General features: G+C 36.4%; 1 protein-coding gene across 6 annotated transcripts in view; it reads right to left on the bottom strand.

Annotated features, from left to right (window-relative positions):
* Window positions 1-338: 338 nt before the first annotated feature.
* The window catches only part of hps3 (Hermansky-Pudlak syndrome 3), a 56,205-nt gene continuing 31,957 nt past the window's right edge, over window positions 339-24,586 (bottom strand). Inside the window, exons 1-25 of one of the 6 annotated variants that reach the window (XM_015392051.1) lie at window positions 23,362-23,461; window positions 21,566-21,738; window positions 21,398-21,469; window positions 20,936-21,029; window positions 19,565-19,638; window positions 17,915-18,127; window positions 17,678-17,744; window positions 17,322-17,410; window positions 16,492-16,609; window positions 12,975-13,125; window positions 12,810-12,892; window positions 12,466-12,640; window positions 12,211-12,292; window positions 11,606-11,763; window positions 10,838-10,939; window positions 6,911-7,019; window positions 6,113-6,333; window positions 4,549-4,726; window positions 4,176-4,409; window positions 3,794-3,991; window positions 3,507-3,683; window positions 3,301-3,405; window positions 1,655-1,861; window positions 1,475-1,562; window positions 339-1,340 (exon numbers count right to left, since the gene is read on the bottom strand). In XM_015392051.1, the coding sequence (XP_015247537.1) occupies window positions 1,213-1,340; window positions 1,475-1,562; window positions 1,655-1,861; window positions 3,301-3,405; window positions 3,507-3,683; window positions 3,794-3,991; window positions 4,176-4,409; window positions 4,549-4,726; window positions 6,113-6,333; window positions 6,911-7,019; window positions 10,838-10,939; window positions 11,606-11,763; window positions 12,211-12,292; window positions 12,466-12,640; window positions 12,810-12,892; window positions 12,975-13,125; window positions 16,492-16,609; window positions 17,322-17,410; window positions 17,678-17,744; window positions 17,915-18,127; window positions 19,565-19,638; window positions 20,936-21,029; window positions 21,398-21,469; window positions 21,566-21,616 (3,174 nt within the window). In that variant the 5' untranslated portion in view covers window positions 21,617-21,738; window positions 23,362-23,461 and the 3' untranslated portion in view covers window positions 339-1,212. The other 5 variants (XM_015392050.1, XM_015392047.1, XM_015392048.1 and 2 more) reach the window with 5 other exon arrangements.

The raw sequence follows: 24,586 nt of genomic DNA on the forward strand, positions 1-24,586 counted from the left end.
TTATCAGTGCCCTCATCAAGAAACCCGAAACACACAATTTCACAAGTCATTCCTATGAATCTTTATAATAAAACCTAAATAAAGTAGTTTATCCAGAAAGATATGGGGGTCAGACACTGTTAGAACCATTAAAGAAAAAGGAAAGGCAACCTATATAAAAATGTAGTAAGAATACATTTATTCTCATTAAATGCCAGAGCAAAACAAATCTAAATCAGTCCTTATGTTCAATGTTGCCGTTTCAACACCAAAGCATTTTTTAATCAACTGTGAGAAAAAAAGAAGGAAGCAGGAAGAAACATCTGACTTGAATCCAAGTAATAACATGTCTGATTTTACAGACTGAAGTCGGTAAAATCAGTCAAAAGCTCCATAATTTTATCTTATTTTTTTAAACATATGCAGAAGGAAATAAATACACTTTGATGAAAAGTCAAATGTCTGATTGTTTTAAATCCTAGAATAGCAGATTGTCTAAGGCTATCAAGTAGTGGCGGTTCTAGACCAAATGTAACAAGGTGCTAGAAGGGGGCCAGCGTGTTTTCACAGAAAAGCATGAAATAAAAAACAGGGTGACGGATTCAAATATATTAAGACAGCTGCATGAAGTGAAATTTCTATTCAATTAGATTAGATATCTTATTAGGTCAATATACATTTATAATTTAGGAATTTTACACATTTTGACTTCATGTAAGTTAAAAATTACCGTTTTCTATACAATCTGAATTATAATTCAAGAAAAACTGATAAATTCAGCTGTAAGAATTAGAGTATTGTTTAAATTTGTTTTGACAAAACCATTTAGCAGATGAAAACTGGGATCCTATCTCAATACCACTGGAGCTATCACCTTATTGTTTTTAGACTAGTGAAACAGAATTTGTAAGGGAAAAAAAATGTATAAATCGAAATAACCTATCAGTAACCATGTCTGTTCTAGTACATATCATTATCAGAATTTCTCTGAGCATTATGCCTCCAGTGCAGGGGCCATAACAGGAGCCAGGACATGATCTACAGGGGCACTGGCCCCTGTTGGCACCTGTCTTGAACCACCCATGCTTCCCAGAAACATACAGACACAGCAGGCAGAACATCTGCTGATCTGTTTATGGACCTGTGCCTAAAACACAGAAGCTCAAACTGCTCCCCTTCAGATTTTAAGTCCTGAAAATCTTCTGTCCTTTTGCTCATTTGACTCTTCGTATTTTAGGTCAGCAGGTGTCTTTGGCTGCACGTCAACAGGTGAGGCAGGAAATACGACGCTGTGCCGTCGTCTGGTATAAGCTCCAGGAACTCTGCGGGGCTTGTCTCCATTGCAACCACAACCAGGGTCTCTGTTGGTATGAAAACCAGCATTATTACATTCATCTGACGATTTTGTGTCATTCTTACCCGTAAATTACCAAAAAAGCTCATAATATCAGATATTCATGTAGGGTTTGAACATCTAAAAAAAAAGAAAATTCACCTTTGAGAGCCCCGAGCAGGATGCTGTTATCAGCAGCTGCCCTTGTTCGCTCGCACAGCTCAGGGAGAAGCTTCTTCCACCAGAGAGACTATAAAGAACAGAAAACTTAATCAGATGGTGAAAATATAAGTTAATAAATAAGTGACATGGGAACATAGTCATGCCGCACTCAAAACCAACCATGTGTTTATCTTGTAACTGGTGGTTGGCGTAGGCTATAATGGCCTGTGGACACCGGTCCAATAACTGCTCGATGCTGCTGTTGTAGTGACCTCTTCTGGTGTCACAGAGGAGGTGCAGGCTGAAGGCCCACAGGGTTTCCTCAGACAGACTCTCCAACAGAGGCGCAACGGTTCCGACAGAGAGAGACGGACCACATAGCAGGGACTGCAGGCAGAACAACAGGGTCCATTAGACTAAAATCATTGGAAGAAGGAAACAAAACGCAATTCAAAGAATTACAAATATCAAAAGCTAAAAATATTCAATGCTTAATTGGCCGAAAATGCTACTGTATGGCCTTTATTCTTAGCCATTAGGTGGATATCCTTTCTGTATGTAAACAGATGTATTTCAAGTTAAGTTAAGAAAATGGCAGAGATGGTATTTTATTTTTTTATAATTTAATTCAATAATCAATGACCAAATTATCTAGAAATTACATGAAGAACTCTTCCTAAAGGAGGTATTTGGAGCAATGAGGAGTCATAACTACAACAGAATAACACAAACTAAGAGGGAACACTTGTAGCCCATATCCTGGATGCATCAGGGTGTGGTGCTTGAAGCTCAGAGTACAGCAACGGTTTTGCAGCAACAGAGCTTTGCTTTACAATCCTTTCAGAGACTGCCTTTATCCTTGTTTCCTTTGAACTTTTTCCTTTCACTTAACTTTTGAACACAAAATGTCACTATGGGCAAAGAATGAAATGTTGATCTCAGAAGTATTTTGTTATATATCTACCATATATAAGTTCAGTGTGTTTTTTAGTTGTACTTCTGTATTTGTTTCCTCCATTTTCTCTTCCATCTCTGCTATTCCCCTCCTGACAAAATATATGGGTGCATGACATGAACAATTGCTCAATTTGGGATGCAACAACCCATGTAGATTTGGCACCAATACAAAGATTTGTGTAAATTAAGACGGATATGATATTACAACCCTTCTAGATCACGTGACCCAAGGGAAGGAAAATGCCCAATTTACAGTAGCAGACTCCCTCACTAACCTACTTCTTTTGCAGAGCCATTTTTTTCTACAAGACCTTCCAGAGACCAGATTCAGTGGGGCATCAGATGTTTATATAGTGAGCTTGACAGCGGTGACAGCCAATCACACAGGAAAAGATGGATGTCAAATCAGGACATTGTGGGCGATCTAAACTCAGGGAAGCGGGCTTCAGCTTGAGCTGTGGTTTTCAGCTTGGTCCCAGTGCCCTATGATTGTCTATGTACTGTAGTGTAACATTGTTTGTTGGACGATAAAAAATGCAGGGGAGGAAAATGGACTTTTGAAAAACATCACACCGATCTGTCCATCGATCTTACACTCCATCCGTCCCTCACTCGTGAACAAGACCCCGAGATACTTGTACTCCTCCATGTCCCTACCTAAATATGATAAATGTAGCAAAGTACAAAAAGGATTAAAGACATCTCGTGGGCAACCTTCTCCCTAAAATAACAATGTTTGGGAAGGATTGTGAGACCAAAGCTAATGCTTCTACGATAGAAATAAACATACCTGTTAAGAAATATTTTTTTAGAAGACATAAGGTATTATTGGAATTTTAGCATCAGAGAAATTGCATATTTAGATATACCTGCAGTTTGTGAAGCGCTTCCCTGTGGTGGTAGCTGAAAGTTTGAGCTGGGTCCAGGACACTGAGCCATGGGTAGAGAGCCCCGTAATGAGAGCATGAATTGATCTGAAACAAGAAGTTAGGAAACGTGAGAACCTGAAATCATGTAGCGAAACGGGGTCGTCAGGAAGAAAATCTATGGACTAAAGATGAAAGTGGAACTGTACCAGGTCATCTGCACTTTTCAGGGACTTGTGTTTTGTTAGGGATTCATTGGCTGTCAGTCGGTCGATGTAAACTGAAGCCAGTCTGAACAGAAGCTCCTGAATGACGGGATCCTGGGAAGAGGCCATCAGCATCGCCTCCCAAAAGTCCACCTGTAAGGTGTTTTCATATCCCAGCTCCTGCACACATATAAACATAAAAAAATTCTTGCCACCAGTTTCAGAAACCTCATTAAAGTCAGTGTAGTGCTACACCATTCAGATTGATAATAAGCAGCAGAGAAGCAGACCTTAAAAACTTGATCCGCCTGTTCCAGCTGGACCTTACTGTTCTCATATAAGGCAACCATGGCAGCCACAAGCAGTCCAGGCTGGGAGTCTGCCAGCTGTCGGGCCAACGCTGTGGGACAGACCTGGTTATGTTTGGCTCCTCCGCCGCCATGCAGCAGCAACCTTGGCTCCTCAATGAACCCATACACCAGCAGCATCTGAGTGGAGCCCACATCGTTTAATGCATACAGAGCAGAATACTGTCACACAAAACATACAACACATCCATTTGTAAATAGTGTTCATGTTACATGAGTAATTTGGTGTTTTACCCAGAATGTAATAACTAGAATGAAAAAATATGGAGCCGTTAGCATTTGTAAGCGACTGCATCATCTTCACCTCAGCATGTCTCTCCATCAGCTCTGTGTACTGTGCCACGGCGCCCAGACGCAGTGCCATGGCTGCCATGCTGATTGTCAGAGGCACAGACACACCCATGGTGTCCTCCAAACGTCTCAAGGTCTGCAGCGTTGCAGCGGGGTCAAGGTTCACCATGCAGGGACTAGCACACACACTGACGAGTATCGAGGGCTCCGACTTGCTGAGTATTCGAATGACATCATCTGCATCTTCCTGATAGGACAAAGGAATGAAACAATTCAATAAGAGTTGATTTCAGCTTCTTTTTCTGAGCTGAAAAAATATCTATGATGCAGATGAACTCATGTGCTCTTTATACGAAAGCTTGATATGTTGCAAAGGGGGGTTTTACCTGACTGAGATTCTGGTCCATTTCCTCTAACAGGTAATGTTTTAGGTAAAACAGAAAACCAGGTCCATAGGAGTGAGGGCTGCCTTGAAGTGGGCGATTCCGGGATATGACTTCAGTGACCGACAGACCGGACATCCTGTAGTACGGCAAGGCCAGGTGGCAATCCTTCTGACTACCCCTAACAGGACAAACGAAAAGAACCTAGTAAGTACTGACTTACTACCCATAAAAACCAGAGGTTTCCAAACTGCTCTTGGTGGGCCACTCTGATTTGAAAAAGTTCTTACACCCCATCTGACCCAGATTTGACAGTTGAAAATAAAAGAGTCAACTGCAATAAATCGTTAATCAATAAAATAAACGGCCATCTTCCTTTTATTAGAAAACATCCACTTTTAAAGTGTCATAGCTTTACGTCTAGTAGATTTCAACATTACCCTCAATTCATATTTTCTAAAATACCTCTCAAAATTGGTCATTTATCCAGTCCATTTCCAACATGCCCCATTAGCAATTACGCTAAGCCCCGCCTTTGAAAACCACTACTTTAAACTACAATGAAACAAATTTACACAAAAAATGTTAAGGAATTTATAAAAACACAGTGATCTAATAAAGTTATTCTCAAATATCACAATGAGTCATGTGAGGAAACATATGTGTCAAATCAGCATCACTGATAAAACCTTATTTAATGACTTTGGTTTATTCCTACCAGGGCTGCAACTTACGAGAATTTTGCTAATCGATTAATCTGAATTATTTTTTTCAATTAAATCAATAAAAAAAAAATTGGATAGCCAACGGTTCCTTAGAGAACATTTTTTTTTTTAGAGAATTAAAAACGATTAAACTAAAACTTTTCCACTTGAGGAGTTCTGGATAGAGCATGTTGACAGAAGAAAAACATTTTTTTTACTCTTAAATGCAAAATATTTATAGATTTTTTTTTAATAGTTTGATAAATGGCTGATCTAAGTTGGTTGCCCTTTCAGCTAAATTGATGTTTTAGAGTCTCTATATTCCAGTTAACGATGAATCGATTACTAAATTAGTTGACAATTATTGTAATTATCGATTAATCAGGATTAAATTATTTCAGCCCTAATTCTTACCCCTGAGGGCTAATCTTAATCCCAACAGTGAAGGATGAAAAATCTAAACCTAAGATTAGTGGATTTAATATAAATTAATTGAATTTACATTGAAGCTGACCTTCAGTGTACATTTCCGGTATTGATTGTAACAACGGAGGTATGGTACAGTACAGTACTCAAGGAAATATTTCATAACATCAGTTTTGGGCTAACGGTAGAGACTTCAGCAGTATTGCAATGCATAAAGGGAGATAATAGGGACAGACAGAATCAGACTTGCCGATTCACACACGATGTAACTGAAGAAAATAAAATATTATTTTAGAAGATATTACATTAATGTGGAAAAATATTTATTTCCAATGTAATATACTGTAGTTCTTCCTGGAAAGTGTAATTTTAACTGAACATGTCCTGGCGGTGAACTGGGAAAAAAAAAAAAAGAGTTAACACAGCCCTTGTGCCACCTGCTGAAACTGTCTCCAAGCTGGGCACAGTTCTGCCTGAACGCCTCCTCCAGCTCCTCCCTGTGTGTCGGAGCAGCCATATTTCTGTCACATTTGCCGCTCTGCTGCCGCTCCGATGACTCCAGCAGGGCCGAGCGGAGGAGGAGGTGAGCTTCACTGAGGAGGTGTCGAAGCCCTAGGCCCTGAGGGTTATTCTCTGCATAGCGCTGGCTGTACTCAACCTGGCACACATACGCAAGACAAAAAGACTCAAGTTCACTCCAACATATACAGTCTTTGAAAAAATATTATTAGAACACCTTTGACATCAGAAATAATAGAAAATGCAATAAAGTACTAACTGTGCATCATATAACTAACTTATAAACTAAATGTATGCTTCTTTAATCAAAAACATAGAAAATGGCTGAATCTCACCACTTAAACTTATGAGCTATCTTTGTTTTAATTTGGTTTTTATCATATCTGTCTGAACCAATTGTACCTTTAGTTGAACCAGACAATAAATTGAGCAAGAAAGTAAAATCAGAAGGATAGTCTAATAATTTGATGACTGCGAACAACTGCAGGGTCTAAAAGCCAAATAATAATATACAGTTATTATTTATATGCTTAATAGTGCAACAATTTAAAGTAATTTCATTTCACTTACTTTTTAAACTGCTTGGTTAAAAAATAAAAACAAATACAAAGACCCATTATGAAATGTTTAAAGCCCCAATGTTTAAAGCCTATGAATAAATATTATAAAGAGCGATGTTGGTTATGATGAGAAAAACTTTCGTAGCTCTTTGTTACCATTTCCTGGTAGAGTGTGAGGGGGGGTACGGTGTTGACAACATAGAGATTCCAGCCATGTCCAACCGTGCTGGTTTCTTTGGGGGATGAGATCGCCCACCTCCTGCTCCTGAGGTTGAAAAGAGGGAGGAAAGATAATAACAAACACGGCTCATCCTGAACAGTTAATGATTTTGGGTTTTATGCTGCCTATCTTTCCAGCTGCTCTCCAAAATCCTAAAAAAGTGTTTAGTTCCTGTTTAATTTCACTTAAAGTCATCAAACTTTGGGTTCAATAAAAAAGGGGGGGGAAAGCTCATTCAGAAAACATCTTTATGTTTGTTCAGTCTTGAAATAAAAATATTTAGGTATTGATGCTGAGCGATGTGAAAAGCCAAATCTTTATCTTGCATATCAGGTCACTGAATGTTTGGAGGCAGTTTTGCCGATGAGTCATGCAAAACTGACAGTTTCTGGTTTTCTTCTGATTGAGCATTACGCCTGATAAGTAGAAACTCTACACTGTAATTGAAAAATTCCAATTTTGGACAAATCCTTTCGTAAAAATTTACTCCACAGGAAAATCACAACTTGTGGAATCTGGTTGTCTTAGACACTCAAGGGATTTTTTTTTTTTTACTCCTACCTTATTGGGCACCAGGTATTAAGAAAGTTATTGAGTTTTTTCCTGCTTTACATTTACATTAAAGCAGAAAATCTATGATAACTCAAAACTGAAATAACGATTCACTTTAATTTTTGCTCCAAAAACTTATCCCCAACCAAAAACACACACAAACACAACATGGAGTTATGACGAGCAGCTCAGCCCTGAAGGAGAGCGCTTCAGTCTAAACCTCATTGCAGGGAAAACAAATGAGGTTTGAGAGTTTTTTTTTTTTTTTCCAGAGTTTAGACTGAGTTTAAATGAGGCTGCACATGCATGATAAACAAACAGAGAGGAAAGTGTTTACCTTTTTTATAATTACCATTATGTAATTACATCCCTTTAACCTCTCTGAACCCATGCAATCAAAAACAATAGAAGAGCCAAACTGACATGAGCAGAGGAACACTGAAAACACTGAAAACAAAGAAACAGTTAGTCTATGGTTAGTTCTCACGAGGTAACAAGGCTATCTGAGGGATTGGTGCAAAGTCAACAACGCAAAGTAAGGGACTGTCCACTGTCTAAGTGCTTATCTAGGAGGAATGAAATGTGAAAATCAATGACTAGATGCAATCTGCTGGGTTTCCTTAAAGGTATAGTGGAGGATGTTCTTTTTCCAGGTAGATCATTAAAATAATTGGTCCTCCTAATTGTCAATCATTCTGGTGATGCGTTTACGTAAGGCATTCCTATGTGCTCGTCCCCATTTTCACCTACCGGTAGGGAATCTGACATAGTGGAAAAATTGCAAATCTTCTTTTGGAAATTAAGCTTATATGAGCGATGCAAACAGCAACTTTTGAACAGAGCCTGCATGAGGAGAAATGGGCTCATGCAGGCTCTTGCACACCTTTGATAGGCGTTCCCTCTTGGGAGCGGGTACAGGGTGGTGCAGGTGCATATTTTTTGGTGGAGAGGGCAGGTCTTTTCAAAAATTTGCAAAGATCCCCCACTATACCTTTGAGCCAAACCAATCTGTCTGTATGATTTGATTAAATTGACTATGCAAAGTCTATGTGTTGTTATATTGGTGCTAAATAAACAGATTTTAAGTTGATTTACATGTGATTCTTTCGAAGAAGCTTGAAGTTTCTGTGTTGTCATTTTTGCCAGAAATTAAGAGCTTTGAATGCATGGTGAGACTAAAGACCAATATGAGGGCTACTGTAATATGTTTAGCAGTTATTGTCAGCTATTTTTTAAATGAGTTGGGCTCGAAAATAAAGAAACTGTAATAAAATTTGGTTAGAACAGCATCAGAAGTTTCATTTTAGTCCACACGTTCATGTTGACACCACAGATTTGCTGACCAACGAGGGGCACACACTGGGTGCAGTTAGGAGAGTTAAGGGCAGCGAGGTTTCAGCTCTAAAAAGGGAGCTTTTGTCTCTTTTAGAACAAGCTGCAGCATCACATATATGTATACCTGTTGGAGCATACTAACTTTATAAATAATTTGTCTAAAAATATTATTTATGCTGTAGCTAAGCACAAATACCAATGCCAAAATATAAAATTGGAAATTGTAAACCTGCCTTTAACAACACAATATGTGAAAGATGCCCTTATTTATAAATAAGGGCATTAAAAATGCAAAATTTTCATTTTTTACCCCACAAATACATACAACTATGCTTATCTAAATCATTTTGATATAAATAGTCCTATAAATAAAACACCTTGCATAAAGCATAAATAAGAGTCCTAACATAGAGTTCTTTGGAGAGGTCTTCACACAAATTACATTTTTTATGTTTTCTTGAGATTCAAGAAATAAACGCTTTAAAGCAATAGTACAAATTTCTCACCGGAGAAAATAAAAATCCAATATTCTTTTGCAATATTTGCTTGAAAAACAATACTTTAAATGTAAAAATTATAGTTTTAAAAAAGATCTGTGTCTTCTGATCTTTGATTCAGTGTTATTAGGCAGTCCTTGCTTGTTTTTCTACAGAGCTTTGTTATGAAGGGCTGTAATAGCGTGAATTCATACTTTGCATATAAGTCATTTAAAATTGACCATGAAAAATTTGCACCTCATTGTAAACGGAAACGTCATCGTAATCTAGCCAAAAGCTGCTGAATGCAAATACTTATCAATTCCAGGCTCTTAACTCATACTACTATGATTATACTAAGAGACATGATTACGGATTGGATCGTTTTAGACTGTTTTAGTTTCAAATTGATCACCAATTAAATGTTTTATGGAAACTTGTTGTAAAATCACAACTAGCTGTATTTTACACAAACTCATTCTCCTTCTAGTTTTACATTATGCAACTAAATTACAAATTTACCAAAACAAAATCTTATTTTGCTTCTTTCTTAGCCAATATCCTTTATCCTTTTTAAATTTTTATCTTTCCTAATTATAAGTAGTTAGGAAATTAAATTATAAATAATTTATATCAAACGAGAGAAACCAAATAATAGAGAAATGGAATTTAAATTCCAGCTTTCCGAGACCAGGCAAATACAGGATCCAGCAAGCCCCATTGTAAGGGGAGCCTATTCTGCATGTAGATTTAGATGCATAACAGCTGATTTATGCAGTTCTAAGGTTTGGAACCCCACCATCTCCCAGTTCAACTGAAGAAGCTCATTGAATGAAGAGGAAAATGTCTTTAACTACGGATCTGGGGTCCAGTTGCTGTTCCAGTTTATTTTTAACCTTTGTTCGGATTTACCATGACCTGGATGACACAAACTCTTCACCAGTAAACAACGGTTTAAGTCATTCCTTTTACAGATCTTAAGGAGCAATTAGAAAGCATGTTTTAAGTTTTTTTTTTTTTTCTTGGTGTGGATATTTTATTTTGGGACAATAGGACAAAAAAACTATTAATATTCCATTTACAGGTGAAAAATTAGAAACTATAAGGATAAGAAATGAATATACTCAATAGAAAACACTAAAGCTTCATTATTTGATTTCATTTGTATAGGGTAAAAAATATGTTCTTTTTATTTCTCTAACAAATTTCTTTGTAATCACATAAACAAATGTGGTCATCTTTTGACAATGGGGTAATTTTCTCATCATCACAAGAAAGCAGATGTCGTTAAAGAAAACTCCCACAGAGTTTGTTTTGATTGGATGGCTGCTCTCAGCTTTCTCTAAAAACAGCCTTTTATTTATCAAGGTTTGTTTAAAAGCGAAAGCTGATGTCAATAATTACAGTGAGATTTTAAGTTTTGTTGCAATGCAGCTTGATCTAAAAATGACAACCAACTCTCGGGGGGTGGAGGAGGGGGGGTGTTTGGGATTGTCTTACAGGAAGGGGCGTGACAGAAGGCTCTCCAGAGCAGGTGTGGTTGCGGGATCGATTCCCACGGCAAGGAAAATAGCAGTCAGCATGTTGTGCTCTTTCAACTCACTAAAATAATAACACACATATGTACAATAAAAAAAGGTTTATAAATACATGCATGCTGAACTGTGTGAACACTTAACTAACTAGTGTTTTATAACAACAAGCAGGAATTTAATAAGATAATTTGATGAAAACCTTTAAAAAAAATAAAACGGATTATACCATGGTCTTGGTGAGTCCTTGTTTCTGATTGGCTGTAGGGTCCGTTCAGCGTTGGTCAAAAATATGTTGATTGATCCTAAATATTGTGCTGGCTCTGTCTAAAATTATACGTCGTATAACTTAACATAACTTTAAGCCATGGTGGTCCGAGCTGTAGGTAGGACAAAGCCAGTTACATTGGCAATGTGTCAAAACAACATATATCGAGTTCTCCACTCAGTCACTTCATGTAGAAATGTTTTCTTAATGGTTTAAAAAAATTATGACATGTCATTAAATGATTTAATATTCATATATTTACTAAGTGACCATGGTATAAGCTGGATAATGCCTCACAAGGTCTTATAATAATCAAAAATGAATAGACTTCACCTAGCATGGTTTATGCCTCAGTTTTATCCATTCATTTATGATAATAGGAACCCTGCAGCCATTAGCCATTAAATATCCCATAATATGTAAAACCTGAGTATGTGTGGCTCTGGATACTGTATGTGTGTGACTTACAGGCCCCTGCGTTGTGTGTGTCGTTCTGTTTCCTCTGGAGTTTCTGTGTCGGCAGTGGAGAGTAGAATAACATGGCAACCATAGGCACACACTGACTGCAGACCAATAAATAACTGCATTCTGAGCGCACACACCTCCAGGCTGCACGGTGGACAAGCCTGTCAACAAAAATAAATAGATGCTTATTTACCTATGAACCGACACGATATGGTAGCAGTTCTAAATGGTCTTTGTCCTGTTCCTTTCAGATGTATCCCTGCTTACACCAACCTGAATGAAATAATAGTTTATTAGCCGTTAGAATCTCTCCCATAATGCATTTACTGTTAGAAGCCTAAAAAACATTATAATCTGAGCTTTAACCAGATTAATTAAAAGCATGAATTAAAAAGTATGGAAAATTAACAACTAAAAAAAATTAAAAAAATATTGAAAATGATCCCTCAAATTCTTTCTGTAGTTTACCAAACAGATTTTTTTTGTTCTCTTATTGTAATTCATCTAAAATATTTTATTCATTGTTCTGAGAGGTATTGATGAGATCAATAAAACTTTGTAATATGCCAAAATATCACACTTAAACATTTCTTATAAGTTAAATTAACCTTCATGGTGGTGTCAATGTAGGGGTCCTCAACCCTGGCTGCTACTGCTGAACAACGCACAGTGAAAGACTGCAATGCATTCCTGCAAGGCAAAAACAGAAGAACATGTTTATATTTGCTTTACTTTGAATAAAGAGACAAACACAGCGCAATAAAAGTTATGCAAATACTTCAGTATTTTCTGAAAAATATTCTACAAATTTCTATATAGATTATACAGTTTTTCTATGATTTCCTCCAGTGTTGCTAACTTACTTTGTTATGACATGCAACAGGTGATCTGTTAGCACCGCCTGCAGCACCTTCTCCGGATACTGATAGGCAGAAAGCAGCTCAACTCCACCCCTCAGACTGTACAGGTATCCAGCAGTCGGAAGAGAAAAGAAACAAAACATGCAGGCTGGCTCATCCACAGACACCGATTGGTTACCTGAAGAGATAAGAATACTGAATATTATCTCCTTTGAGCACAACTAATGTGGTTTATTATCATCTATATCAATCAAGTCTAAGTCTGTTAGTCATCCATGATTGAAATCAGATTCTTTGTTAGAAAGATTTTATAATTCTTGTCAAAAATGACAATGTGTTCATCTTACAGGTGAACATTGGGTAGATCTGCAGGGAGTGTAGCAGCATCTCCTCCACACTACAGCCTTGAAAGAACTCTGGAGTAAACCGCCTGCAATAGAGATGCAACACTAGTTCAGGTCTCTATACTTGTACAAAGACATGCATTTCTAAAACAAATAACACTCACGCACCTAAAAAGAACATAGGACAAAGTATAGTGTCTGCTTTCCTCCATTCCAGTCTGTTCGATGTTGATGGGGATGTCACACTCTTTGGCTCGATCACCGAGCAGCTCCTGGTGTTTGGGAATAAGCAGGAAATCGACCTGGTCCTCTTGATGATCTGCTGAACACATAGTGCCTGCTCACAGGTTCACATTTTCCACAGAAAAAACACAGACCTCTATGAAAAAACAGTAAGGAAAGGTTAGGTGATGGAAGTCTATTTTTATGATGATGCCAATGTGAGGACAGAGCTATAAATCAGAAGCGTTACTTGAAAATTGTTAAAAACAATACATGCATATGTAAATTCTCATCATGCTGTCATCCTGTCAGGGCAACCAAAAAGCAGGCTTAAAATGGAAGGCAAGTGACTTTCACAAAGACTTTACACACCTATCCAGGAGTCTTTGTCAATTAAATTGACGAGGACTCCTGGTATAAAAAAAACAAAAAAACAGTGAAAGTCCAATTACCTTCCAAGTTAAGCCAGTTTTGTGGTTAAAACAAATATCAGAGAAATAAATAAAATGGTTTAAACAGTTTGATAATTTTATTAAAAGCTGTAGTAAAGTAAAAAGTTTTGAGTCTGGATTTTAAAAAAGTTAAATTTTCTACGCATTTCTGTTTTGTTTTTTTTGGTGATTTTTTTCCACAGCTGAGGAACCAACAAAGCAATTTCTGCTGCAGGTTGTGTTGTTCTGGAAAAACCAAATAAGCAGGTCACTAAAAACCTAGCCCTGTTTATACGGCTTACCCATGATCATTTAGTGCCAAGTAGACAAATAGGAGAAATGAAAATTATATCTTTAAATTGACCATTTAACTGCAGTTACAAAAGTCGGTTGAGAGGTGTCAGTATCAGCTATACATCAACTGACTGAAAATGTAGCACATCCGTCTCTACAAAATACCTCAATCTCTTAAATTAAATGGTCAATATTTAAGAGCAGCTTTTTTCAAGTTTTTCTCCACCTAAAGGTTGAATTTAGTTCTGGACTTTGACGGAACTATTCAGACCATGAATATGCTTTCACCAAAACAACAGCATTGTACCTCTGGAAGTCTACTTCCAGAATTTATCTGCTTTTTCTCACAATTCCTACAAAATCTGACCAGTTTCCTTGTCTTCACAGATTAGACTTGACTGCTTCTTTTATTAACGCTCTTCTAACTGAGCTTGGTTGTTTTGATGGATGGTCATGCCTCGGTAAGTATGGACTTGTGCTCTCCTCTGCAACTTTTCACCTGACCTGTCTGCAGTATCCCTTACTCTTCAGGATCAGGGTTGGAGCTACATGGGTACGTACGTACAGATAAGTACAGAATTCATGCTCTTTCCATAACTAGACTTTGTGTTTAATTGGGTAAAGAGAAAATGATGTGTCTCTGGAAGTCATCTATTAGTCTTCAGTGGAATCATAGATAAATAACTATTTTAATAAAAACTTATTAAATAATCAATTTATTTAGATCATAGTACTTGTAAATATCAATTTTATCCAGAATGATTTTTGATAAAAATATGTTCGCCCCAGAACTCAAACCTGAAAGGATTTTATCCACTACACATTTTATCTAGAAAGCACGGATGTTGAAATATATGCATCTATTTGTTAGCAAAGGCTGTAGGAAAGTATAGTTTGTCTTTATCTAAAAAATATGGATGTTTTGCTCATTAATTTTCCTGTTTGAAGAGTGTAGATTGACCATGAGGTTCTGGTGCCACCCCTCAGTGTACATTTGTTATTGCCTGGCCAACCTAATAAATAATAATAAATAAATGTTGAAGCCCTAACATTTATGAGATTACATTAAACACATGTTTCTAAAAGATTTTATTAAGAGGTAGTATAGTAATGAGGAACAAATATACAATGTAAACATGGTTTTTAAATTTGAATTTATAAAAAAACAAAAATCGAAATTATTCACTACCTTGCCTTAGTCTTTCACAAAGATATACTGCCTTATAAAAGTATTTGGCCATTTGAGGTTTCCAATCTCAAACCCCTGAAATGAAATTTATTGGATGTTTTAAACTTTTTTTAACAAATAAAAAACCGCAGAGTGTGGCGTGCCAAATTAATTACATTAATCAACCACTCTCCAGAAGTTCAACAGGGGTCTTTTGTCTTTTATGAAATTTAATGGAGGTTGGCAAACAATTAGGAAGTGCATTACCGCCACCTACTGGTATGGATTGTGGAACAAAGTGACATTATATTAACCGTTAAATCTATGTACTTTATATCCATAATATAATAAACCAATATCCTATATCTTTATCTAATATAATCATTATTTATTATTAACAATATCTTGCCATTTTATGTTCCAGATAGTTTTGTTCTTCCCTCCATCTCCAACCTTGTAACTATATTTTCCCAGCTGACTTCTTTGAGTCCCAAAAACTTTTCAGCTCCTTTGGAAATTATCCTGATTTTTTCCCCTCTTATGCTTGGCTTGGTCTGTGCAGTTGATTACATAGGCTATGAATAAATGAGTTCCTCTACCATCAGAGTGAAGTTATATTTTCTTTCTTTATTTGCTTTTGTACCCGATTCTGAGCTTGATTCATTTCTCCTGTCCTTTGTCATTGAACTCTCTTCACTGCTTCTGCTTATGTATTTGTTGTTTTAACCTGTTATATTTCCTCTGCTTTCTTTCTCACCTTACATCCTCCATAGCTGTATCTGTGCTGGCCTCCACAGTTGCAGCATCTTTCTAAAGCAGCTTCCCTGCACTCCTCGAACCTGTGTTCTCCACATTTTGAACACCTTTGCTTTCCCCTACATACTGCTGCCAAGTGTCCACATCTTCCAACAAGACAATGATCCAAAATGTAAAGCAAAATCTACATTGTAATGGTTCCCAAATAAACATATCCAGGTGTTATAATGGCTAAGAATTGTTAGAATGGCTTACTAAGCTGAATCTAATGGAATCTGTGGAAAGAATTGAAAACTGCTGTTCACAAGCGCTCTCCATTCAAACTCACTGAGTTTTTTATTTGTTAAAATAAGTTTTAAATACCAATAAATGTCAGCACACTTCATGATTGTGTACCACTAGTCACCAAAAAAATAAAATTTTAATATCTTTATGTTTGAAGCCTGAAATGTGGCACAAAGGAAAAAAATTCAACAGGGCCAGATGCTTTTGCAAGGAGCTGTATATTAAAGCTTATGGTCATAACAAGACAAAGTTAAAATTTGATACATTCTTTAGCAAGGCACTGGTAATCGGTAACTCACTTATTTAACTATAAATAAAATTGTCTTATTTATATACATCTTTTTTATGCATCCATTAAAGGACATCAAATAAGTCTGCAATATTAGTTCTGTGTTCGCATTTAGGTCGTTTATAAATAAAAAGTTGTCTAATTACATCCAACATCAGATCCTTCCTCTATTCTAAATTTATGCTTCCCAGGCCTTAACCTGCTATTAAAGATTATTGGAGTGAGCTAAGTTTTATTTACCACTCTTAAAGGAGTCTGATGGTTCCTCTGTTGCTGTGGTTTCAGTTGTTGCTCTCAATTTCAGAACCAGAACTTCAAGATCTCCCTGAATAGCCACATATCCTCCACACAGCGCCACCTAAAGGGCAAACAAAGATGCAGATGGAAAAGTTTGAATATTTTTAGTGTTGGCAATATATCGTCGTTCATCGTCGTTCAGGCAAGCAGCCATGCAGGAAAGATAATAAATTAATTCGTTAACTGTATCACTGAACACTTGACAGACTGTATTTTTCCGAAGCTGTTCAGCCTCCCCGATTGTTTGCATGAAGCTGCCAGCTGTGTAACATTGCATGTTAATACATACAGTCTGTGATACAGAGAGGAAAACAGTCCGTCCCGTGAAAACATAGAATATATCACTTATATAAGTGATATATTCTAATGGTCTTCCACTAAAAAATTTACACTTAGCCTCTGAGAAAAGGAGTCTTATCAGAATCATTCATAAAATATGGTTTTCGATTTAAAAACAAAATACTTTGCTTGTTTAAATTAAACAGCATAATAAAATGAAATATTGCTGTGAATTGCAAATCCATAATTTGACAATAAAATAGGATCAATTAACTTTTTCCTCAAAGCATTCCTATTCTCTCAACATTAATCTTGGATTAAGAAGTTTGTCTTTATTATCTATTAATATCTATCCAGACAGAAAAACGTTAATGTCTGGTTACTAAAATATGTAAATTTCAGATGCACATAAAACGATGTGTTCAATCAAAAAGATTTTTGAAAAAAATGTAAAACTATTAAGGTTGACAAAACCATGGAAATATTAAATGAACCTGTTTAGGAAAGATCTTTGAGAAATGGAGGATGACAGAACGTTCAAAGTCCAAGACAGAAAGATCCTGATTGGCAGCAGAATTCTGACCTGTGAGAAAAAAAACATAAACAAACAAAAACAACCAATAAATAAAAACTAAACAAAAAGTCAGTTGAGGCAAAGCAGCAAACAGAAAAAACAATACATATTCCTTTACCGATATTAATACAATACATGTTATTCCCTCAATACTTTTTAAATTACACTCTAAACATATTTGCTTGTTCGTTATGTTGTTGATAGTAAAACGGAAGCTTAACTTCTGACAAATCTTTATGAAGTAATTTATAAAAAGACTTTCACCCTTTAAATTACCTCGATTCTGACTGCAGCTCTGCTCTGTGTTCGACCAGGAGCTCTGAAGGTTCTGCTGGTTCTCCTTCTGTTATACAGAGGAAACAAATTTTTTAATCCATTCAAAGATGGACGTTTATAAATCTGTAAATCAATGGACTATTATATAAATTAGCATTTAGCTACATTTAACAAGGCTGGATAGTTAATGTACCATCAAAGCAATAAAGCCAGCACTGTCAGGTTCAGGGTTCTTACCAGGTTCTGTTGGGTATGTCTCTTTAAAGCAAAAAGAACCAGAGTTTTCTCGCAGCCGACCAGCAGGTCCCCCTTCACTGGGCAGGATGCCAGGGCGACAGGATGCTCGGACAGAGGGATCTCGATGATCTCCATCTGCACTCCGCCCCAAGCAGACGCTCCACGGAGTAAGTGGCCCAATAAACGCACCCCAACACGCGCCTTTTCCTCTGCCTGAACCAAAAGCAGGAAATATTTTACTACAAAAAACTTGACAGAAGAGGCTATTCGTTTGCCTGTGTGATCTGTATTTCAGAGCTTGTCTCATATTTTACTACCTTGGAACAGCTGGTTGAAAACTCTGTGTTCTAAAAATGTTAACAAAAAATCTCAAGCAACTCAACTACAAACAGATACACTCACATTTTTTTTTGTTGAAAAAATAAGGAATTTTATATATTTAAAAGGAGCTTTCAGGGAGATTTAAATTCCTGTTTAGAAAGCTAAATTATATATTAATTTGGACAAAGGATCTAGAAAGAGTTTCATTTGGTCTTGCACAGTTTAAATGGTGTATAAGAACAAAACTTTATTTTTGATTAAGCAGCTGTATGCAGCAAACACAGTGAAGCTGCAGTTCTTTTGATGGCCACTTGAGGGCAAATCCAAAAGTGGGGAAGTGCCCCTGCAATGTTGGGTCTCTTTATAAAGGTTGCATACAAACTGGGTCTCACCGCTGCATTCCTCCTTGGGTTAATTTCAACTTCAATTCATTTCAGTTCAGTTTATTTATATAATGTCAATACACAACAACTCATCTCAAGGCACTTTATAGAGGCAATACTGTCAGATTGGTTAGGAAAACCAGTTGATTGTTGCCTCCAGTCATTAACTTGCAAAACATGCTCCTCCCGGATGAGCTTGCGGTGATGACTTTCGTTTGCATTTTGCTGCTGACTCTTCAACAATCCCTCACACCGAGCATGCTTGTAGCAACAGTGGAAAGGAAAACTCTCTTTTAACAGGAAGAAATATTAATCTGAGCCAGGCAAACCATGTGAAGCTTAACCTACTAAAGGTGGAGATGGAGGTGGACTTCAACCCCCACCACCACAAACACACACACACACACCACTACCACCACCAAACACAAACACACTGCCTTGCACACAAAGTAAGCAGTCTTTCAAGTTACACATAAATTCTGTAAAGAAGACAGCCCGGCAGAGGCTACACTTCCTGCTACCATACAACCTTCCACAGGAGCTGCTGGTCATCTTCAACACTGCCATTAAACAGTCTTTTTTGAGCACATCATCCCTGTGTAGTTTGCCTAATCTACAAAAAAAGAGTAGCAGTTTCCACAGAATGTGTCTGTAATGAACTCTGAACCAACCAAGCTAGTCAGACATTTTGTTTTCCACTTTTTATTTTTATGCCAAAAAATTACATAGCACATACTGTCATTATCCTGCGTTTAACCCACTGTTAGGGCATGCTTTCTGCATAGTGTTGTTGTTTGTACTTTTGATTATGATGAGATGGTGGGAAACCAATGTTAAGCTCCTTGTTTGTTCAAGCAAATGTTGTTAAAACGGATTCATCAAACATACATAAAAAAAGAAAAAATATGTGCAAAGTTTGGTTTGGGTTTCATAACCATTACTGTACCTGATAACGCCAGTTTGTGTAGACTCTAAGATAGGTGGCGCTGTTCTTTTCCTCTATGGTTACCAAGTAGTCCCCTGAGAGACAGAAACAATTAGAGCCATGGTGACAAATGACTCAGTCATTCTCTAACTTGCTTTTCGAACTGCATTGCAAACATGCAGATGGAGAAAGAAGAAAGAAAAAGAAACTTAAATGTATTTTGATGTAATATTACATTAAATGATAAACTCATAAAACTCATTACACAACTGTGAACATGAAGAAAATAGTTATAAAATCATTAAAATTTAAAAATATGAAAACTGCAGCAGTAATTTGTAATTTCTATATTAAATCTAGTTAAGGCATTTTTTTTTCCACAAGTCACAGTCAATAGCATCCACCTGTGTTAATAAATAAAGGCTTTTTAAGGACAGAAAAGACATTACCCGACATCATGGAGAGTAAAAACACAAAACAGGTTAAAGAAACAATTTTAAGCAGCACTAAGTTATGAAACAATATTCCAACTAAAGCAGAGATCTCTGTTCAGTTCAACCCACAGAGAGGACCACATACATCACGCTGAGAGAGGAACACACCTATCATGCTCATCCAGATAAGGATGACACCCCACTTAAACGGCAGCAGAATCAATGAAGGGAAAGCAGCTGATGCAGAGTTGAAAGAACGGTACATTCTGAGCCCTCTACTTTCTGGAGTTTGAGTGACTGGTTAGAGTAAAGTTAGTAGAAGTCCACATCTCTGTCAACCTCACTTGGCTTGTGCTTACTTTGGAAGCTCCAGTAGGCCTTCCTCCACAACACATACTAATTAATTTCTAACATTTCATGTACTGGTGCACTCTATGGTTCATCACCTGCATTGTAGAAGACAGATGGAACATCCAACGGTAATGGAGAACCGATCCCCCCCAAGAGACATTTATACATACAAACATAAACTCAGTTGTGCAGCCAACACCAAAACAACAAAAATGGGGGGGGGGAAAGTCCTCTGAGTAGTTAAAAATCAAATTCTATTTGACGAAAGAGGAATGTTGCCCTGGATATTCAGTTTATGCATTGAAAGGGGAGCAGGCAGCATTGTGCTGTGGAACTGCTTCCTTCAGCATCAACAGGAAAGCTGTTCAGATTTCATAGGGAGGTGAAAAGAGTTAAAAATAGGACAGCCCGAAAAGAAAACCTGACTTCAAAGGACTTTTTCACCTTTAAACATGACAGCAAAACATACAGCAAGAGATACAATGCAATGGTTTGGAAATCAAATCACTTTCATAAAAGACTCTGCAGTAAGATTTAAAATAGAAAGGTTCAAGGGCCATGCATGCTTTTCTGAGGCCCTGTAAGAGAGAGCAGGAAGTGTCTGTACCTATAGTACTGTGCTGGATTCTCCTCACTGTGCCCATGGTGGCAAAGCGACAGATTAGAGGACAGCCCTCCTTTTCCAGATTGTATGCCTCCACCTGGGTTCAGTTTTAAAAACAGACATGGAGAAGAGCATTTATCAATAATATTGATATGCATTCGTTTGTAAGCAAAGCATCAGACTGAAGTACAGCTGTGTCTCCCTCTGAAGAGTTAGGCTTATAGCTACAATATCTCTAATATATCTACATAAAAAGAAAGTAAAATGTTCTCTGTGAGGACATAAATTATTAAATAAGCTGCTTTCATAATGTGTAAAAATAAAGCGTAAAAAACTTTAAAAAAATAAATGTAAATTGATAAGCAAACTGTTATATATATTGTGTTCTGAGTTAATCAAAACTTTCCATTTTCCTTTTGATTCCTGTTTTGTTTTGCATTTTGAAAATAACTATTTTAAGCAGACCTTGCATCCTCCTGTTGTCACCACAAACAGCGTTGTGCCGCCACAGCACACTAATCCAGGTTCCTGCTCCACCTGAGCCACAGAGACACAAAACATTTTAAAGATACTGTAACTAGTCCTGTTTTTTTTTTTTACATTGTAGATCTAATGCACTATTAGTATATTTACCTGCACAATCTGCTGGGATGCAAAAGGATGACAGTTGTAAACATGCACCATGTTTGGTCCTTGATGTGGAATGGAGATTCACACCCAGAGTGTATAATTCATCACTAAAGGCTGCTCTTTTCGCTCAATTTGGTTACATTATTCTTTTTAAGGCTTCATCCATTGGAAATCTGCTGTAAAAAAAAAAAAAATAAATAAAATAGTATGATATGAGGTTATTCCAATCATCTCGTTTATTAATTTGTTGGTACAACACCATCCTAAAAATAATAGATTATTTCTTTATTTTTGTTTCATATCCATAACAAATTTCAAAATATGATTTTAAACTCAAAATGTCAATTTGAGAATTATTGTAGAAACAATATTTATTAATATAGCACCAATTTTTCTTTGTTTGTTTTAGGATTTTTATTATTCAACAGCCCTGATTGAGGGTGACAATATAAGGCATAAAACTTTAATTTGAACAATATACATGTATAAAGAATATTTTTAGAAAAACCCATGGAGTTTATAACATTAAAATTGGTTTGGATTTTCACAGTTTTTATTTACATTGATAAGAATAAGTCCTTAGCTCTTTGACAATCGAGACTAATTTAAGTCATCTTCACTTGGAATTTGTAAATCTCTCAATCGTGTTCAACTGTGTTTCATCAAAATAGAGTTTGTGCTTTACAGAAAACATTGAATAAAATCAAATAAAGCCCATTTAATAATTTGGGGACTTCTTAACAAATGGGTTGACGACTTAAATCTAAAAGAGACACCCTGCTCTCAAAAAAAGCTAAAAAAGTATTGAAAAACATACCTCAAGACAATTAAGGTTGAATATCCATACGTGCTTCAATCATATGTTATTCTAAACCCAATAAATTAATGTCTAGTTATCTACACATCTAAATAAATTGCAATCCTTTGCAATTTTGATCACTATTTTTAATCTGTTTAAATAAGAGATGGCTCTCATTATAGTTATTGAACATTTTGATTAGTTTTAGAAAATCCATGCCATTACTGTAAAAGCTTGCATCTCTAAATATCCTATTCATTTTATGTATCAGAACCACAATTTGTTTCAGGGTCAAACCATTTTTTGTTACTTAAACAAAAGATTTTTACATGACATAGGAATGTCTCTAAAATTATTAAAATCAGGAAAGTAATCTAATTATATTTAGGTGACAAAATAACAAAAAAAGGACAGACAATTATTTGAAAGGATTAATTAAGGATGTTTACAAAGAGTCTGCATTCACTTAATCACTGATGTGATTAAAATCCTGCGAATAAGATTCATCATAGTATATATATATATATATATATATATATATATATATATATATATATATATGGTTACCTTAAATAAATAATAACAACGACATCCTAAAGCCTATAAACAACAGATAACTAAATTGATATCATCAGAGAAACCAAATCATCCCAGAACTGAGCTCTTGGGTTTATTTTGCACACTTCATCATCACTTCTTTCCAATATCGAAACTAAAAGAAACCTAAAAAGTTCATGGAGTTTAAATAAAAGCTGCTTCACCAAACCTGCCGTTTAAATCGTATGTTTCCCAGCAAACCAAAGGCTGAAACAAAGCAGCGGTTCTCCTCTAGGTTGTCCTCCTTTCTCACTAATCGATATCACATGCTGCAGTCTTGTGAGCAGCAGCAGTGTTTGGTGGAAATAAATTCACACATTTAGTCACATCGCCCCTTTGTTTCCATTTTAGCTGCTTTGACTGATATTTTACATATAATAGACAGATGAGTAAATTAAAATACCTAAATTGCTGTCAAGACCTCAGCTTTTTCTCTGTCTTCCTTATTGAGTGACTGCAGGAGTTTGTTGATTTCATACTGCAGAGCAGGAAGTACTCCACCCATAATAAGACAAGGCCCGCCCTCTCTCAGTGCTGATTGGCTTAGGAGGCTGCCTATTTGCGCTTTACTCAGTGATTGGTTACTGGGCTGTCACATTAGTGAAGATGATCCGTATCTTCTTTTTTTTAACTATTTCAAGACCAAAGCAAACTTAAAGTTATGTTTTGAGTCACGTTTATTAAAAATCTGCAAAATATTTAGAATGTTGTTTTCTTCTCATAGCTAATCTTCACCTTTCTTTTATTTTCCCATTTGACTGCGGTATTTAATCCTTTTAGTAGCCCGTGTAGAGCAGGAGCCACACGTGGCCAAGATACTTGTTTGTGCTTTTTAATAGCAAACAAGTAAATAAACAAACAAATAAAACAGAATTATTAGTATTTTCTCTTCTTATTTTTTTTTTACTTATTTATGACAACTTGAATTTGCCCTAATCGAAAACTGAGATAAAAGCAGAGAGAACAATACCACTATTCAAGAAGGCCACACTTCACTTCCCTAAAACCCATAATATGAATGAAGAACAAGGATGATTTAAGCATAAATGCACCACACACACAATGCATGATTAAATGATATTTTGTGTCAATAGCTTAATGATTCTAATGTTTTCTTCTATCTGCTAAATTATTTGGTTGTTCAATTTTCATTGGAACTACTTTGCCCTGTGAATGACAGAAGGCTGCTCACAGCCTGGTCCTGCTTGAGGTTTCTTCCAGTTACAGGGAAGTTTTCCTCTCCAGTGTTGCTGCATGCATGCTTGATAAGAGGGATTGCTGCAAAAGCAATGACACAATGCATGCAACTGTCCACTCTCTTACATGCTCATCCAGAAGGGGCAAATTCTGCAGGTCAGTGACTCAATGCAATTTCATGGTTTTCTCAGATAGAAAAAAAAAATGTCCCCAATCTGCTTGTATGATTTGATCAAACTGAGTCCTTAAAGTGCATTCAGATGACATGCGTAAATAATGGGGGAGTGTTGGCCTAGTGGTTAGAGCAGTGCGCTTGTGGTCTGATCAATGTTCAATTATTTTTATTATTATTATTAATATCTATCTATCTATCTATCTATCTATCTATCTATCTATCTATCTATCTATCTATCTATCTATCTATCTATCTA

This window comes from Cyprinodon variegatus, unplaced genomic scaffold, assembly GCF_000732505.1.
Source record: "Cyprinodon variegatus isolate N-32 unplaced genomic scaffold, C_variegatus-1.0 Scaffold571, whole genome shotgun sequence".
Lineage (NCBI taxonomy): Eukaryota > Metazoa > Chordata > Actinopteri > Cyprinodontiformes > Cyprinodontidae > Cyprinodon > Cyprinodon variegatus.